The 17,185-nt window shown below is 42.6% G+C and overlaps 1 protein-coding gene across 1 annotated transcript in view; it reads right to left on the reverse strand.

Annotated features, from left to right (window-relative positions):
• The window catches only part of LOC125880807 (multiple epidermal growth factor-like domains protein 11), a 213,203-nt gene that overhangs the window by 140,393 nt on the left and 55,625 nt on the right, over positions 1–17,185 (reverse strand). The window contains exons 3-5 of the mRNA XM_049563551.1: positions 13,252–13,386; positions 12,269–12,370; positions 9,450–9,550 (exon numbers count right to left, since the gene is read on the reverse strand). Coding sequence (XP_049419508.1) covers positions 9,450–9,550; positions 12,269–12,370; positions 13,252–13,367 — 319 coding nt within the window. The 5' untranslated portion in view covers positions 13,368–13,386. The remainder of the gene's footprint in view (positions 1–9,449; positions 9,551–12,268; positions 12,371–13,251; positions 13,387–17,185) is intronic.

The following is a 17,185-nucleotide window of genomic DNA, read 5'->3' on the forward strand; positions in this document are numbered from 1 at the left end:
GCACGATACACAGCTAGACACTGTCAGAGTGTAATGGCACCTAACAGCATTAGAGGGAAACATGCCCAGACATCACTTCATTATTTTATCCTGTTGGACATTTGTGTGAAGTTTTGTCATAATTAGCTTGACTTCTTGAGTTATGCCAAAAAACATGTTCTGTGAGGTCACAGTGACCTTTGACCACCAAAATCTTATTAGCTCATTGTTGAGTCCAAGAGGATGTTTGTGCCAAAGTTGAGGAAATTCCCTCAAGGCCTGCTTGAGATATTGCGTTCACAAGACTGAGACATATGCAAGGTCACAGTAAACTTGACCTTAGACCTTCAAAGTTCACCATTAAGTCCAAGCAGATGTTTGTGCTAAATTTAAAAAAAAATCCCTATAGGCACTCTTGAGATATCATGTTTATGAGGATGAACTGGATGCAAGGTCACAGTGACCTAGACCTTTGATCAATTAAATCTAATCAGTTCATCATTGAGTCCAAGTGGACGTTTGTGCCAAATTTGAAGACATTCCCTCAAGGAGTACTTGAGATATTGCCTTCACAACAACAGGATGGACAGACGTACATGTGTAAGGAGAAATGGACAGAAAGACAACCTGAAAACATAATGCCTGTGGCTATCACCGGCACAGAGCCATAAAAAGAGGACAGAACGAGTTGGACTGAGAATAAAAAGAGGACAAGTGAGGCAGGAATCATCCTGACAAGAGATGAAATGGCCTCGGGCACAGATGGAAAATCACAAAAGGTTTCCTCCGCCTGTAAGACGGCGAACATCCACAGAACGTGTGTTCGATTTAGGGTGCGTACCTAAAAATGTAAAGTCTACAGTGAACGTGTTCGACAACCTGCACATGACTACATGTTTATGTGGGATGTAAAGACGAACAGGAAATGAAAAACAGCGCTCACAAAACAGCCAGGAAACACAGACAGAGGAAAGCCCTCTCATCAAATTAGCAGCCCTCCTCCTCCTCCTCCTCCTCCTCCTCCTCCTCCTCCTCCTCCTCTCTGTCGGGGAGGGAAACCTTTCAATTAGCTCATGCTGTGCATATCACACAACAAAAGACCTGTCCCAGCCCGTTAACGTTAGCCAAGCAGGCAGACGTCTCTCCGTAGTTAACACTGAAGAATTAGCTTCCAGCGTTCAAACTACTCAGCCAACAGGAGCGTGAGGCGTGTGTGTGTGTGTGTGTGTGTGTGTGTGTGTGTGTGTGTGTGTGCGCGGTGGAGCGAGCTCCACACAATAGAGTCGAGGGTTATTTGTCTATTTCCCCCGGGAGAATCTAATAAAGTTGTTTACAAGCAGATGTTGAATAAAGACACACAATGCGCTGCTCCTCGCCCTCCCGCCCCCTCAGGCAAACCCATTCACTTCCTCTCTTCAATAAGAAAAGGCAACACTGCCCTATAGAATTTACCATCTAGGGTGGATAATTGATCTCCGCTGCTGAGCCGAGGAAGGTATACCAGTGTGAGATAAAGAGCGGGCAGTCAGGGAGATGTTCTCTGTCTCTCATAAACATTGTCTCTGACAGCTTTCACAGCTGATTTTGGACATTTAAGTTCAAGCTTCACAAGTTTTAGGATCTAATCTTATCTGTATGTGTTTGCTTAAAGGAAGACAGCGACCCAGTCACCAGAAAAATGTTGGCAACGTACGTTCATGCAAAACAAGGATACATCACATCTGTTGTTAGATATGAAACTTCAACTTCAAGTTTCAACAGCACTATGGATTATTTAGGCTCAAAGACCACCTGGTTGTGGTTCATAAAAAAATCATGTTTTGGCATAAAATACCTGCTTTTGTTGGCAAAATATAGGCTGGAAAAACAATGATGGCTTGGTAAAAACAACCACCGTTTCTTGTGCAATCCCGGCAGGTAAGGCAGCAATATCTCCATTAAAAGCAGCTGTGTTTTGTGGCACTACTGCGGCTGGAAATGTAGCAATGTTCCTGTAAAACACAACCAGTTTTTGTGGCACTATCCCGGCAGGAAACAAAGTGATGTCTCCATAAAAAACAACCAGTTTTTGTGTACTATGCCGGCAGAAGACCCAGCGATATCTCCGTTAAAAACAGCTATTATTTAAGGCACTCTCCTGGCAGGAAACACAGTGATATCTTGGTAAAATACAGCCACCTTTTGTGGCACTATGCTGGCAGTAAACCCAGCAATATCTCTGTTGAAAACAACTGCTTTTTGAGGCACTTTCTCAACAAGAAACATATCAACGTCACTGTAAAAATTAAATGTATTTTGTGGCGCTATCCCGGCAGGAAAGACAGCGATGTCTCCGTAAATATAGCCACTATTTGTGGCAATATGCCGGCAGCAAATGCAGCGATATCTCCGTTAAAAACAGCTTTTTTGTCATGGCACTCTCGCGGCAGGAGACACAGCGATGCAACACTTTTGTAGCACTATCTTGGCAGGAAATGCAGCAATATTTCTGTTTAAAAAAATTAAACTTTTTGAGGCATTCTCCCAGCAGGAAATGCTGTGATATCTCAGAAAAATACAACAAATTTGTGGCACTATGCTGGCAGGACACACAGCTGATTTTTGTGGCACTATCCTGGCAACAAACGCAGCAAAGTCGCGGTAAAAACAACCACATTTTGTGGTACTATGCCGCAGAAAATGCAACGATATCTCCGTTAATAACGGCTGTTTTTAAGGCACTCTCCGAGCAGGAAATGCCACAATGTCTTGATTAAAAAAACTGCCACTTTTTGTGGCACTATGCCGGCAGGAAAAACAGTAAAAGGTTTCTAAAAACACACTCACTTATGGCAGCAAAAACAGTTGCTGGAAACACAGCAATAACTCACTAAAACCACCCAGCTTTGTTGTGTGTTGGTCTCAAACAGCGATCTGCATTTTGGCAGGTGTCACACCATCTGCCATCCCCTGCACCTCTACACGACGATGACACGTGTGAAACGTACAAATGTAACGTATTCATGGTTTACGGAAACGTACGATGCCAACATTTCCTTCTACAGACAGACAGACAGAGGAAGTCGTTATTTAAATAAAAATGATTTTACTGCGTAAAAAATAAAAGAAAACTTATGTTTGAGCTCTGTATGACCACCTGCCAACACCACTGTACTCGTCATTTGAGATCCAGCTGGTAGTCTGTCTCGCTCTGGGCACTTTGTTGTGTAATGGGATTAATTTTCACAGAAACGTTCAGACACATCCAGAAACAGCTGATGAACATAGACAGACTCTGACAGGCTGGAGGCAAAATAAAAAGACAGTCCATTTTATCTGTGCTTTAATATACAAGTGAGTTTATTTCACTGTGAGACACTGAGCAGGCTGTGCAAACAACATTTAAGAGTCAAATATTGGAGCTGCTCCTCACTGAAGATGTTTCCTCTCTGTGAGAGCGAGCACTGATCACTGTCCTTTTAGCTCTTCTTTGGTCTCCACACACCTCCAGACGCCCGCTCCATAAAGACTTGAATGAACTTAACAAATGAGGCGGGGCTAAAGCAGTTCCATAAAGGTCAATTCAAGTTCATGCAGTCAGACTAACTGAACACAGGCTCCAGTAGTCAAGCTAACTGCATGTGCACGTTTCTTTCAGGGTGCTTTTTTAGTTGGGCAAAAGGCGCTCAGGTCTGTTTGTGCTGTCAGTACAGTTCATTTTGCTGCTGTGAAAGCTGTCAGTGTTGCCCTGGTGTGGACTGGTTGATTTGCAGTCTAATAACAGCCTAATAATTCTTACAATCTGTTATTTCCCCGTGAGCTCTTTGTGACAGCGAAGAACATACATAAACACTTTAGAAGCATTAAAGTGCTGCTGCATTTATTTCCGTCAGTCACCAGAATTCAATTTCCCCACGTGGGTCTTGGCGATGCCTGTCAGCTGGTGGAACTTCCTGTTTACTCCTCTCGGTTCGTTTGTAAAGAGTCAGTGTGAACAGGAGCTGAACCAAAACTAAAATGCACAAATTCATCTTTTCTTTTTCCTTCGTCCAGACTAAATGAACCGAACTGCAGGTGTGAGAGCCCTGAAGCAGCCCGAGAGGTCCAACATGGATCAGATCAATACACGTTCACGGCCAGCGAGCAGCGCTTACTTTCAGCAACATGAAGATTTCAAACATCTCGTAACACAGCTGCCATAAACCAAACAGTGAGAAACAATGACGAGAAATGGCTGGTCGATTAAAAGTTTAAACGTTATGAAATGTTTTGAAACAACCTCCTGAAATCTCGGGCACAATATTCAAACAGAACAGAAAACCTGTATGTTATTAGAATATCCCGATATGAAACTTTAGGCCTGCAAATGTTTACATGTTTACTGGACATATATATGTGTATATAGATATACATATATATAATCTGTATATGTGGACTGTATCTGATGAATGAGTTCAACAAATTAAACTTTTTTATTGGGGGCAACAACGTGAATGAGGAGAAAAGACTTTGGCTGCAGGTGAAAATTAAACATTAAAATATTGTTCAGAATGGTAATTATGCCTGTAGGACATATAAGCACTTAAGCATAATCAGGTTGGTGCTACAACTGTCCAATCTCACAATGTTTAATTGTGTTACCTCCTGTTTTTCATTAAAAAAATACACCAGCACATATAAGTTTACTTTTTTGATCCATTGTTACTATAAAAAAAACACTGATTACAGCAGCTTTTATGGCGTCTTGTCACGATTTATTAATTTTAAAACCAGAAATTATTAATGAACTATCGTCTTTTTTCCTCCATGGTAGCTGTCAGGCTGAGTGTGAAACAACAACCAAACAGGAAGGAGGGAAGTTCGAGCCCCCGCAGAGCTGCTGTGTAAAAATAGAATTAATTTAGTAGATAGAAATGTCGTCTGAAACACGACCACCTAAAGTCCATTTGAAGCAAATCATAAAATGTTACTTGTAATTTGTTAAAAATGTCTTCTATGAGTCATGGCACCATGCCGGCTGGAAACGCAGTGATGTCTTGGTAGAAAACAACCACATCTCATGGCACTGTTCCGACAGTAACCGCACCGATGTCTCAGTAAAAAACAGTTGCTTTTCGTGGCACTTTCCCGGCAGGAAACAAATCAGTGTCTCTGTAAAACACAGACATTTTGGCGGCGTTATCTCGGCTGAAAATGCAAAATCGCAATAAAAAAAATTGCCTTTTTTTGTGGCACTATTACAGTGTAGATGTCCCGACATGATTTTGATCAAATTCAGGCAGGTGAGGAGAAGCAAATGTTCCCAGAAATGATTATCTGAATAAAAGAAATCTGCAGCATAAGTGACAGGAAACACCTTTTAATGTGTGTTGGAAAGGTCGTAGGTGTGTCAACTGATACTGCTCATTTGTCAGACACTATAAATAGTCATGATGTACCAATTCTTTGGCTTCCTCGCAAGTAAACCCTCAAGTTTCTGATCCTATGTGTTTTGGGACTCTTTATTCCACAACAAAATGAAACGATGTCTAAATTAAAAATAGCCTTTTCTGGTGGCACTATCCTGCCCGGAAATGCAACGATGTCCTGATGTAAAACAGCTGTTTTTTCCAACGCTAAGTGTGTTTACATGGACAGTTTAATTCCCTTTTCATTCTGAATGAAAGTTCAAGTGATCTTGTAAACACCTAATTCAGAATGAAAATGGCCAATGCGATTGAAAACTCAATCTGATGTAAGGGGCTGGAATATTCCGTTTCTAATTCCCAATGAAAGAATTTCTGGCACTTGTAGACACTCATTCCTCTTTAAGTTCATTCCGGTCTTTCTGCACATGCTCGTTTCCTTGCCCTTCTGGCGCCATGACGTATATAGCGTGCATAGCAACGGTCTGAGATAGAGCAGTCGGACTCGTTGCTCTCACCGGTTTCCATTCTCCACAGCACGGTCTTCTATCTCCCTTCTTCGACCTTCTACCTCCCTTCTCCTCCTCAACAGACGAAGCATTAGCAGAACAAGGTTGTTGTCGTACTGCTGCTTCAAGAATATAAGCAAAACAAGCCCAAAAAAGGCACTAAGAATGGCGTCGTCAAGCATCTTGTTATCCGGAGCGAGGACTACAGTGTTTTCTTCCGGTACACATAAACACGTAACATCCGCCCCGCCCCCTATCCAATCAGAAACCTTCCCTGCCCCAAACCTTGCACAGACCCGAATAAAGGCGATTAAACTGATCTCTGTGTAAATGATTTCATTCAGATTTATTTCATTCTGAATGAGAAGCCATCATGTAACTGCACCCGTTGTCTCAGCAGGAAACGCACCGGTGTCTCCATAAAAAACAAAAACCCAACACTTTTCATAGCACTGTCCCACCAGCAGACACGGCACTGACTCAATACAAAAACAGCTGCTTTTTGTGGCACTATGCTGGCAGGAATCATAGCGTACTGTATTCACTGGTTTCGATTAGTGATCTGCATCTTCGCAGGCGTCAAGCAATCCGCCATCTCCTCCAGCTCCCGATAACAAAGAACCTCTTCTCTGTGACTTTGCAACTTTCCTGAAGAATCAGACAAAGATTCAGCGGTTTTCAGTTTTAATATTCTGAGGACAGTTGGTGTGTTCAGGACTGTTTGAGCTGCATCAGATGTGACAAGACGAACAGATATGTGAGAGGACGAGACGCACGGTGTGTTTGTGTGTGTCTCTAACAATTAAGACCAACAGCTGAGCGCTGGCTTTACAGTTAAGTAAAGAAGCTCATGTATGTGTCGGATCGTCTTCCACTGAACATCTGTCGTCTCATCTGCTCGCTGTAATTGTCTAATGTTGAAGAGTTTGTTTTTCTTTGGCTGTGAAAATTTAAAACCAGCTTCAAACTCAAATATCGGTGTAGAGAAATATATTATCTCTGACCAACTTCTTCAGCAACAGATCCGTCCTGCGCTCCGGGGAATAAAGCTCATCTGTTTATAATGTGAATGTGACAAACAGCACAAAGATATTCGTTTCCACAAATACAAACACTCTCTTAGTCGTAGAATAAGAAGCAGCAGAGGAAGACGGAGCCATCGGCTGATCTGCCCGTTAAAGCCCTCGATGACCCGAGAAGACAAACAGCAGATCTGCAGAATGAAGCTCAGATCTTTGAGTTTTAAGAGATATCTGACAACATTTAACTTCATATTAGCAGACGTTCTGCGCTCACAGCTTTTGTTTCCCTTCTTCTCTGTTTACGTTGATTTCAAAGCTCTCTGTGGTGAAACTTTGAGTTGAAATGGATCCACTTTGGAACAGAGGCGGATTGATCTAACTCTGACGGCTCTAACAGCAGATATAGATAACTGCCCGGCCGCGAGTGAAAAGATAACGACTGAGATTGAATCACTGTTCCGCAAGACACACTGCAATTTTAACAAGCCTGGAAACTTTGTGTGTATCAAGTGGAAAAAGTTTGAAAATAACAATGCAGATGACAGGAAAATGATTTTGTTTGTTGCACAGACGTTATGCAGAGCACACGTTCCCCTGTGGTGGGAAGATTTCAGATCCAGCTGTACGCCGTCTGATAGGAAACAACAATGTTGGATATGTTTTTATTGCCATTTGATCAAACACAATGTGCATCTGCAGCTTTATAAGAGTGCCCTCACTTCACACACACACACACAACAAAGGAACAATGAGTGTTAACTTCTTCTGAATGAAGCTAAATTGTTGCTCAGTCAGTCATTTATCTGCTCTTTATATGCCTGTGATATCAGACACTTACAGCTCAGATCTTTGTTACACAGTCCTGTGAAAAGCTCTGTGCCTTCCAGCAGCAGAGATTTAACAAGACCTTTATATAAAATAAAACGGTCATGAGATACTTTTGTTATACACTGCTGATTAAATTTGGATTATTACTTTGTCTGGACAGATGTCTGGAAGATGAAAAGCTGCAGTTAGGTTTGCAACTGATGGCACCAGGAGGGCCAGTAAAGCTGTGGGTCCACAGTTTGTGGCCAGGATGAGAGGTGTCCCTCATGCTGCACGCTCTCCACAGGCGCCGCAATGGCAGGAAGTAAAGAACGGATAATGTGTCAGGAGCCCCGTTTACACCTGGTATAGTCTCTATATACAGACTCTACATTCAGAGAATGTAGAGTCTGTAGGCAAACCCTGGAGATCTTGCCTCCGGAAGAAGAGCGGAAGAGCCCTGGTTTCCGGTTGTAGGCTGTTTGTAGTCTGCGCGATATTGACCGATCACGTTTGAGCCGGCTGCAGTTGTTGCCAGGTTCAACGGTCCGTGCGGTGAACTAACGAGGCGGAACATAATTGGTGTCACTGCAAACTCTGAATCCATCGCAATGGTTCAGCATATTTACTTATATGTAAACAGAAGTTGGAAACGTAAATTCGCCTCCTCCGCCCAAATCAAACCGGAATGCCAAAAAATCAGGGGTCTGCGGATGAGTTCCGAGAATGCATCTGGTATGAACATGTGTCCTGGGTGATCTGATCACAAGTGAACAGCTCTACGGCCCCATCTCCACCAAACCCTTTCAGTCCAGCACCTTTGGAACCAGCAGAAAGCCTTCAGACATGGTACCTAGACCCTGGGTGTGTTCAGACAGTCCTCTTAAATGTGGGCGGGGTTGTTGTCACTCACTGCTCCGTCCAGCACTCGCTGTATTTCCTCATCAGCGGTGACACAGATGGAAGTCTGCACCTGGTTTATCGTCCACAGAACGAGGCTGCACGCCCACATTTTCACAACAAAATAGAACAGGCTGCAGTGAGAGTCTCTCTCCATGGGATATTTCAAAATAGCAGCTTTGTGCATTTAGTCCTTCTCAGGCAAGCTCAGGGGTTTAGTGTTGCTGTAGCCCACAGGAAGTGAGGATTAGAATATATGACCTTCACATAATCCGCTCCAAATGAATCTATATTTTTAAAGTCATTACTAAAAGTGTGTGTCATATAAAAACTAAAGTGATGGTCAAAGTTGTCACAGTGAAATTTAAGGTGTGCTGATGGATTCACGTCATCAACTCATGCATTGAGTAACATTACAAGTTAACGTTCCACCTTAAAAGTTGCCGGCAGTCGGCCCAGTGAATGAAGTTATTTTTTTCTCTTTCATTTTATAGTTGTAGTTTACTGATGTATGAACAGAGGTTACATAAAACCAGAGTGAGCGTCCTCTACTGACCAATCAGACTGCAGGGTTTCTAGCTCCACCTTTTAGTACCAGATCTGTGTGCTAGGTACCCCAACAGAGGGGGGACCAAACATGGGGACGCTAAGGAACGCTTCTGTTGGGACCATCCACAACTTTCACTGTGGAGACAGAAAAGGGCCTTTGGAGCAGTGCATGTTTGTATTTGGGACACTGGGCTGTTGGACCGATGGGTCTTTGGTCCAATAGGACATTTTTCAGAGTGCTGGTGTTTTGTAACATCGAGCTGTCAGAAGATCAGAAGGAGAGAATCAACAAGACTTACGAACACACAGGTTTCCACTTTCATAGAAGCCCGGGCAGCACTGAGAGCGTCGCCTGTACATGGTCCTCACTCCTCTCCTGTACGCTGTCTTGTAGCTGATCCTGTGACACACACACACACACACACACACACACACACACACACACACACACACATAAAGTTGATGTATCTCTGTGATTTCTTTCCATTAAAACAGCACGACTACATTTGAATTTTAAACCAACACGTCACATCTTATGGCGCGGCTGTGTAAGAGCGCTGTAGTAAAAATGTGTTCATGTCACGACACTCCTGATAGACGAGCGACACTTAAGCGTTTAAGGGAGTTTCGGCGACTCATTCAAGGACGCTGATGTTGTCTGACATTTCAGCTTCAGATCAATGACTCAGCTCTTAGCTGGGGGAGCTAAACTGGTGGCTATAAAGCTTAATGTGGTCATTAAAGCCGATACGCCGACGGTCGCTCATGAAAATGACCACATCAGGCGGAGCTCAACTGCCGGCGTTGGGTAGTAGACACTCATGACAGACTGCAACACGAGTACATACAGCACAAGATGTACTGCGTTAGACATGGTGCAAGTAAGATGTCTCTGAGGTGAAGACAGAAACCAAACGTGAGCACACAAACTGTTTAAAAACTAACAACCTGCCTCTCTGTCTCTGACTGTGACGCATGTTCAGCATGTTTGATGATTTCTGCAGTTTTTGGCCTGTATCCACCTGTTTTAATGACCTCATAGTCACTGTGATGTTGAACAACAACAATCACTTCTGGGCAGACAGCCAGCAGCTGATTTGAATTGCGTACATACGTGAAATAAGAAACTTGTTGATTTCTGTCGTCATTTTCAGCCCTAACTGTAACATTTAAAGATCTACAGTTAAACACGGTGGTCCGACTGATCTAACAGTTTATTTCATGTCCTGTGTTGCTGCGCTGTCATCTTTCATAAACCAGATCTACCAGCACAGAAGCGCAACAACGTCCTGCTGTGGGTGGGGCTGTAGCAAAAAAACCTTATCCAACTAAAAATACTAATATCAGTGTAAGTGTAGGCTATATTCAAAACGTTATCTTCACTTTACCTTTCACACTTACTAACCCTGGCAGCAGTAGACCAGCAACTTCTGTGTTCTGTGAGGTAAAATGACTGTGTATGTCAGTGGAGTCTGGTGCCTTTGACATAAGGCTTCAGTTCCACATTAGTGGAGTGAAAATATTCTAAATAAAGTGCACACTTAAACCGATACTGATCATTTTAGGTGGCTTAAAACTAACTAAAACTAACATCATGTCGCTCCAGTGTGTGATGTCAGGCCGCATGTCGGCTTCACAGAAGCAAAAGAGGCGTGAGGAGTGTGACATGTAACACAACAGCGTCGACCTCCATTGTGACATATAACATACGTGTCAGCAGCTCTTTATAAACAATAACAATGGCATCACATGTCAAAAACAATCATGTAGCATCCCTGTCATATGGCGGCTGATCTGGTCCTCTGCTGGGAGCGTAAGGAGCTCCTGGACCTCACTGTTTTCACTATCAGCAGGAGCTGGTGCAGCAGCCCCTCCATGACGAGCTCAACACTGTCGGACAAACACTGATTTTTTTTTAGGTGACCCTTCTTTAATCTGTGTTTTTACTGGTTTTAATCACCAGAGGTCTCATTGATAGGATCAATACTAAAAATACACATGCAGACAAAAGCCCAAACGGCACACGCCAAAAACATACTCTGATTTATAAAACCACAGTACGCAGTTCCCTTTTATATATCAACTTGGTCCACATGTGGATCCGCCTCACACTCCGCCCTCTACACGCCCATGTTCAACCTTAAATGGTCAGTGTAAAGCTCCTCATGAATGCTGATGCAAAGATATGAGCTGCTGATCAGCGGGACAGTGTTTCAGTGTTTACACCATCAGAATGATTCACACCACTCTCCACCCTGGGACACCATCTGATGATGGAGGTTTGATCTGTGAGCACAGTTTATTTATGTGGGGATGTGATGGTGAGACAGCGCTGATGAAATACTGAGCAGAAGTCGATGTGTTGACTTGGCTTATATTTGTTACAACTGAAAGGTGTTTATGGAAAAGTTATGGCTCACTAGCATCAGAACTACTGAAATAACACCATTAGGTTAAATGTTTATGAAGAGGTGGATCTTTAAGTAAGGTGTGATATTTCTACAATCAATTTCTCATCATCTGTGTTGCCAATTTCCCGTCTCGAAAATGTTCGTACGCATGGATCAGAGTTTTCCTACAGGTGCGCACATTCTTCTTTTGTTTTTATAGATCACAACCTCTGCGTGGGAAGTCGCGTGCGCCTCTTTCAGACCTCAGACTATTTGTTTTGGAGCGGTAGAGACCTCTGTGGATAATTCAGCTCCCAGTGAAAATCTCTGGAGCAGTGAACCCTGAGGGAATTCTCACCAGGAGACACTGACTGCAGTGACGGCTTTGCTTCGTCTTTCTTAAGTGTTTTGACTGAGAGACCTCAGGCAGCAGCAGCAGAAAACTGCTTCCTGTCAACAATCATTTCTGATTTATCAAGCTGAAATTGATCTGCTACTTTTCTGTTTTACATCACAATAAATTGAATATTTGAAATTCGGGCTGTTAATCAGATTAACCTGAGCAATCTGAAGCTTTTACTTTGAGCTCTGACAAACTGTGACGGCACTTTTCCACATTATCTGACACTTTATAGCCAGAGATATTAATTTGTTAATGAAACACAGATTAAATGATGTTGAAAATAATCATTAGCTGCAGCACTACAGTCGACAGCTTGTGTCCGTACCTGTGTCTGGTGCATTTGAACCAGTTGAGGATGTCGGTGCAGCGGGTGTAGTAAACCTGGTCAAAGGGATGAGCGTAGGACTCCTGCACCGTCACAGCGTAGCTGAAGGGACAGAGAACACAACACAGATTAACAGGAGGCCTCCAAACACTTGATAATAACACCTGCACAATTCATTTCTAATCTTGAATAAATATTTGTCATTAATAAATTAACAGGCAGCCTGCCGCACATTAAATTCAAGGATATTATTCTCATTACCCTCGAGGCTTCGCTGAAACGTGAAAACTCTAAATGGCACCGTGGTGGAAGCTAAAAGCTGAAAATCACTGAGGAAAGTTTTTTTTCTCGTGACGCTCAATAATGTTTCCTCTTAAAATAAATCAGCAGTATTGATCTCAGGATGAGAGCAGTGTGTCCTTGTGCAATTTTAAAATCTGAAATAATGTTGAAAAGGTCATCGATTCTCTCGGAGCACTTTAAAAGCTTTATTTCCTTAAAAACCACAAACTTTCAGGATTTTCAAGAATCCTGACAAAACTTCACGTCTGCTTTCTGTCATTTTCTCTTGTGCTGTAACGACACGTCTGACACAGTGTGTGCTGAGTAAAGGTGACTGAACTGAGCCTAACCTTTAGTATAAAAAGTGAGACTCTAACAGTCATCAGGGGTAATATCCATTTCCCCCGTTCCCTCTGATTACACTGAGAGATTATCGATCACAGCACATGCACTCTGCGTTGCTCTCATCAGAGAGGACATTGTGCTTTTACTCAGCGTCACTCTGAGTGGCGAGACCACTCAAGCAGTCACATTACCATCGCTGTGGATTTACGGCCTCTGCGTGTCCCCAGGAGGAAACCTTTTGCTTTTGATTATTGGCTAACCCTCAGAGGTGATTTGTGGCGAGGAGTCCATTAGTTCACTGCGGCGTTTTGAGCCGTGTTATTTCACTTTGAATATTGAACTGGGACTGAACTGACCTCTCCCAGTGGCTGCACACGTTGGGGTCATCCGGGTTGAGGGGCGACGCCACAGAGATCAAGCCGAGCAGGTGGAGCCACAGCAGGGCTCGGGGGGAGACCCCACCGGCCCCCATTGTCCTCTTCCCTCCGACCCTGAGGAGAGCAGAAAGAGACAGTGAGTTCACCTTTAAAAGTCTGCGGTGTCGTACACGAGTCAGAAAAGATACAAGGAGAGTACAAACCTGCAAAATAAAAAACTGTTGTTGTTGTTTCCATAATGCCTCCATGGGCTATCACCAATGCAGAGGCACCTCATCAGCTGACAGTGAGCTGCTTCTCTTTAAACTTGTTCATCTTTTATAAACAACACACCTGACCCCTCTGTACTCATGTCCAGTGGTGGAAAGTAACTAAATATATTTACTCAAGCATGGAAGTAGGGAAACTCGAACTGCTATGAACAAACGTGCTGCGGCTCCGTCACAACTACTCGAATCCACTCGGCTGCCCGGCGGAGATCTGCTCTCTACTGAGTGCACTCTTATAGTTTAATTGTTCTATTGTTTTTATAGTTTCATTCAGTGTGCTTCTGCTTTGTTGCTCTTATTGTTGTCATCACTTGTTTCCTGTGCTTCTACCTTTTACCTGTGACATCTGTGGAGCACTCTGGGTCACCTTTGGGTCTGAAATGTGTTGTACAGAAACATCTGCCTGGTCTAATCCACTACGCTTCAGAGGGAAATGTTGTACTCTCTGCTCCTCTGTGTTTTTCCAACACATATAGTTACACTTAAGACTTTTATTACATTAAAGAAAGAATATGATAAGCCAGTGTGGTGTTAATGATTAAACACCTGGTCGGCAGGATTCTGGGCTGTGACCCTGGCTGATCCCTGTCGAGTTTCACATGTCTGTGTTTGCAGCAGTTCAGACCCAGGAGTTTTTTTTACCCTTTAACCTTCTCTGATGAAACAAATGATTTCGTCTTCTCTCCCATTAATCATCTGATGACCTCTTTAGAGGGCCATGACCCCTAGGTTGGGACTCACTGGACTAAACTGACAGCAGCATTAACAGTAACACCTCACTGACACACTGATGCATCAGTGTAAAGACTCAGATAATGTCAGACAGGATCATGTATCAGTCACAGAGGCTGTTTCCTGTGAGTGGAGTACTCCTGGTACTCTCTAACTGAAGGATCGGAGTACTTCCTGCGTACAGCCTGAACCCCCCGTGGCTGCCGCTCGTTATGTGGAGCAGTAGGTGTGACGCTGAGAATCAAACAGCAGCAGGTGGGAAACTTTAATTCAGTCTTTTTGCAGATTTGAAGTGTTTACAGAGACGCTGGAGAACTTTACATTTGGATTCAGCTGCTTCAAACCTGATCAAATATTCAACCCATCACCATGACAAATGTTGGCGCTGTGTGTCAGGAGGGTTATTTCTGAAATGTAAGTACTTCATCAGAGTAATGTAACTTATTACATTTGATTACTTCTCTAACAGATGTTTTAAACTGGACATTAAAGCTGGAAAATGTCTGGAAGCAGTCTCTGACAAAACAACAAGACATTTCCACGCAGTAAAAAGATGCAAAGACACAAAATGAAGCCACATTCTGAACCATTTGCTGAAAAGAACATATTTGGTTTTAACCCCTTCGTAATCACCTACATTTTGATCAGTAACTGTAACTGACTATTTATTTTGTAATTTAATAATGTGTAAGTCGTTACTCTCCAACACTGACTGTAAGTTTCTGCAAACCACAGATAAATTACATCTGTACTTTATTAATTAGATGGATGTCACATGTGGATGTATGCATCCACCACAGCTTGGATGAGGAGTCAGGAGCAAAGGTTCAACACTTCTGCATTAAACAGTATTAGAATATATCCAAACTAGTCCATACCCACTGAGTGCACAGTTGCCCACGTACAGTTTCACATGGTGTGTGTTTGGGATACAGGTCATAGGACACTGCAGATTAAATAGTCAACTGAACCCATTAAGAAGAGCAATGTATTCAGACAGAGTGTTTGTGAAGCTGATAGTACGATTGCAGCCACAGCGATCGGTCGCATTTTAGCCATTTTTCTGTTGTTATAGCGCCACCCAGTTGCCAATTAGAGTTAAATTTCTCCAGTCACCTTGAGGCGTCCTGTTCTACATATCTACCAAGTTTAGTAAAAATCCATATGGCGGTTAGGCCTAGATAAGAAATGAGCTCTCTAGCGCCCCCATTTTGTTTGATGGGCTCAATAATGGAGGGGTCCCCTCAGATTATGTGTGGTCATATGCCTACAAAGTTGCGTGGTGATGGGTGAAACCCTTGAGATGTTCTACACCTTTATGTGATGAGCCACGCCCTCCGCAATATTCATTGCCTTATAGAAGCTCAGTTTTAGGAAGTTTTCCAACTTTTGCCAAGAGGGAACTTTAGATATTGGTCCCTAGATTATGTTCACCCAGTTTCATGCAGATCGCTCAAACTTCCTAGGAAGAGATCCATTTGAAGTGTTTTTCAAAAAATTCAAAATGGTGGAAAATCTATATAAGCGGAAGTTATGGGTTCTTGAGGCAAATGTGTTCCTCATGAGGAGAGGCATCTCTGTGCAAAGTTTCATGTCTCTACGACATACGGGGCATGAGATATGCCCATTCAAAGTTTGACATTTCAGTTGGTTGCTATAGCGCCCCCCTTTGGCCAATTGATGTAATATTGCTTCACTGGCATCCTCCCATGACCCTCTACCACTGTGCCAAATTTCACATGGATTGACCAAGTCAGTGAGGAGAAAAACGTGGAACAGACACAGAGAGAGTTTTCGTCATTATATAGTAAGATATGTGAACACATTAGATTAACAGCATTTAAATATATTTTCATAACATCAGTTTTTTTATTGGTTTATAGTTCTTCAGGTGAAACCTGAGTGGACATGTGACAAACTCCTTTAAAAAATGCATGTGGTGGGTTAAACCATGGAACACATGAGGCTCAGTAGAAGGGACCTACTGAAAGACAATCTATGTTGGAAATGCAGAATAGATCATGGCACATATTCACATGCATTATGGGAATGTCCTGGAGTTTCTCCTCTGTGGAGGAACCTTCTGGATTATATTGGTAAATAGTTAGCATGTGAACTGCACAGTTTGTCAAGACTATGTCTCCTTGGAGACAAAACTGTTGAGCCGAATTAAATAAATTTGTATTTATTATATTGAAAACTGGATTTATAACCTGAGCTGGGATGATTGAGGTGTTGAAGGAGCCTCAAACTCCTTCACTGAATACGTGGATTGTTCAAACGATGGAAACGACTGCATGAAAAAATGCTGGGAAGATTAAATTGGAAAAACGATATGGTTAATGAACAATGGGACAATTTGAGCTGATATTTGTCTGGAGGGAACAATCTGGGGTACAGTACACTTGTTAGTGACACCACTGGGACTGAACAGCTGCATTTCCTGTATTAACGTCTGTCAGTATTTGCTCAACTTCCTGCCTGTTTGTTTTTGACTGTTGTCTTATTTCATTAACTATTTTAAACAATTATAGGCCTATTTCTAAACTGGCTGTTCTAGTTAAAGTACTTGAATTCCTTGTCAGTGAACAAGTAAAAGAATACCTGGCTACTAATTCTATTCTATCGATTTCTCAGTCAGGATTTCGCAAAAAACATAGTACTACTACTGCAGCCTTGAAGGTTATAAATGATATAACAGAAGCCTTAGATAAAAAAAACAGTGCTGTCTTTCTCTCTTTATAGACTTTTCTAAGGCCTTTGATACAGTGGACCATGACATTTTGACTGAACGTCTTACAGCAGTTGGGTTTTCTGTATATGCAGTTGGACGGATTGCAAACTATCTTAAAGACAGACAGAACCCAGGGGGTACCACAAGGTTCAGTACTTGGCCCTTTGTTATTTACCTT

Source organism: Epinephelus fuscoguttatus, linkage group LG2 (assembly GCF_011397635.1).
Source record: "Epinephelus fuscoguttatus linkage group LG2, E.fuscoguttatus.final_Chr_v1".
Classification (NCBI taxonomy): domain Eukaryota; kingdom Metazoa; phylum Chordata; class Actinopteri; order Perciformes; family Serranidae; genus Epinephelus; species Epinephelus fuscoguttatus.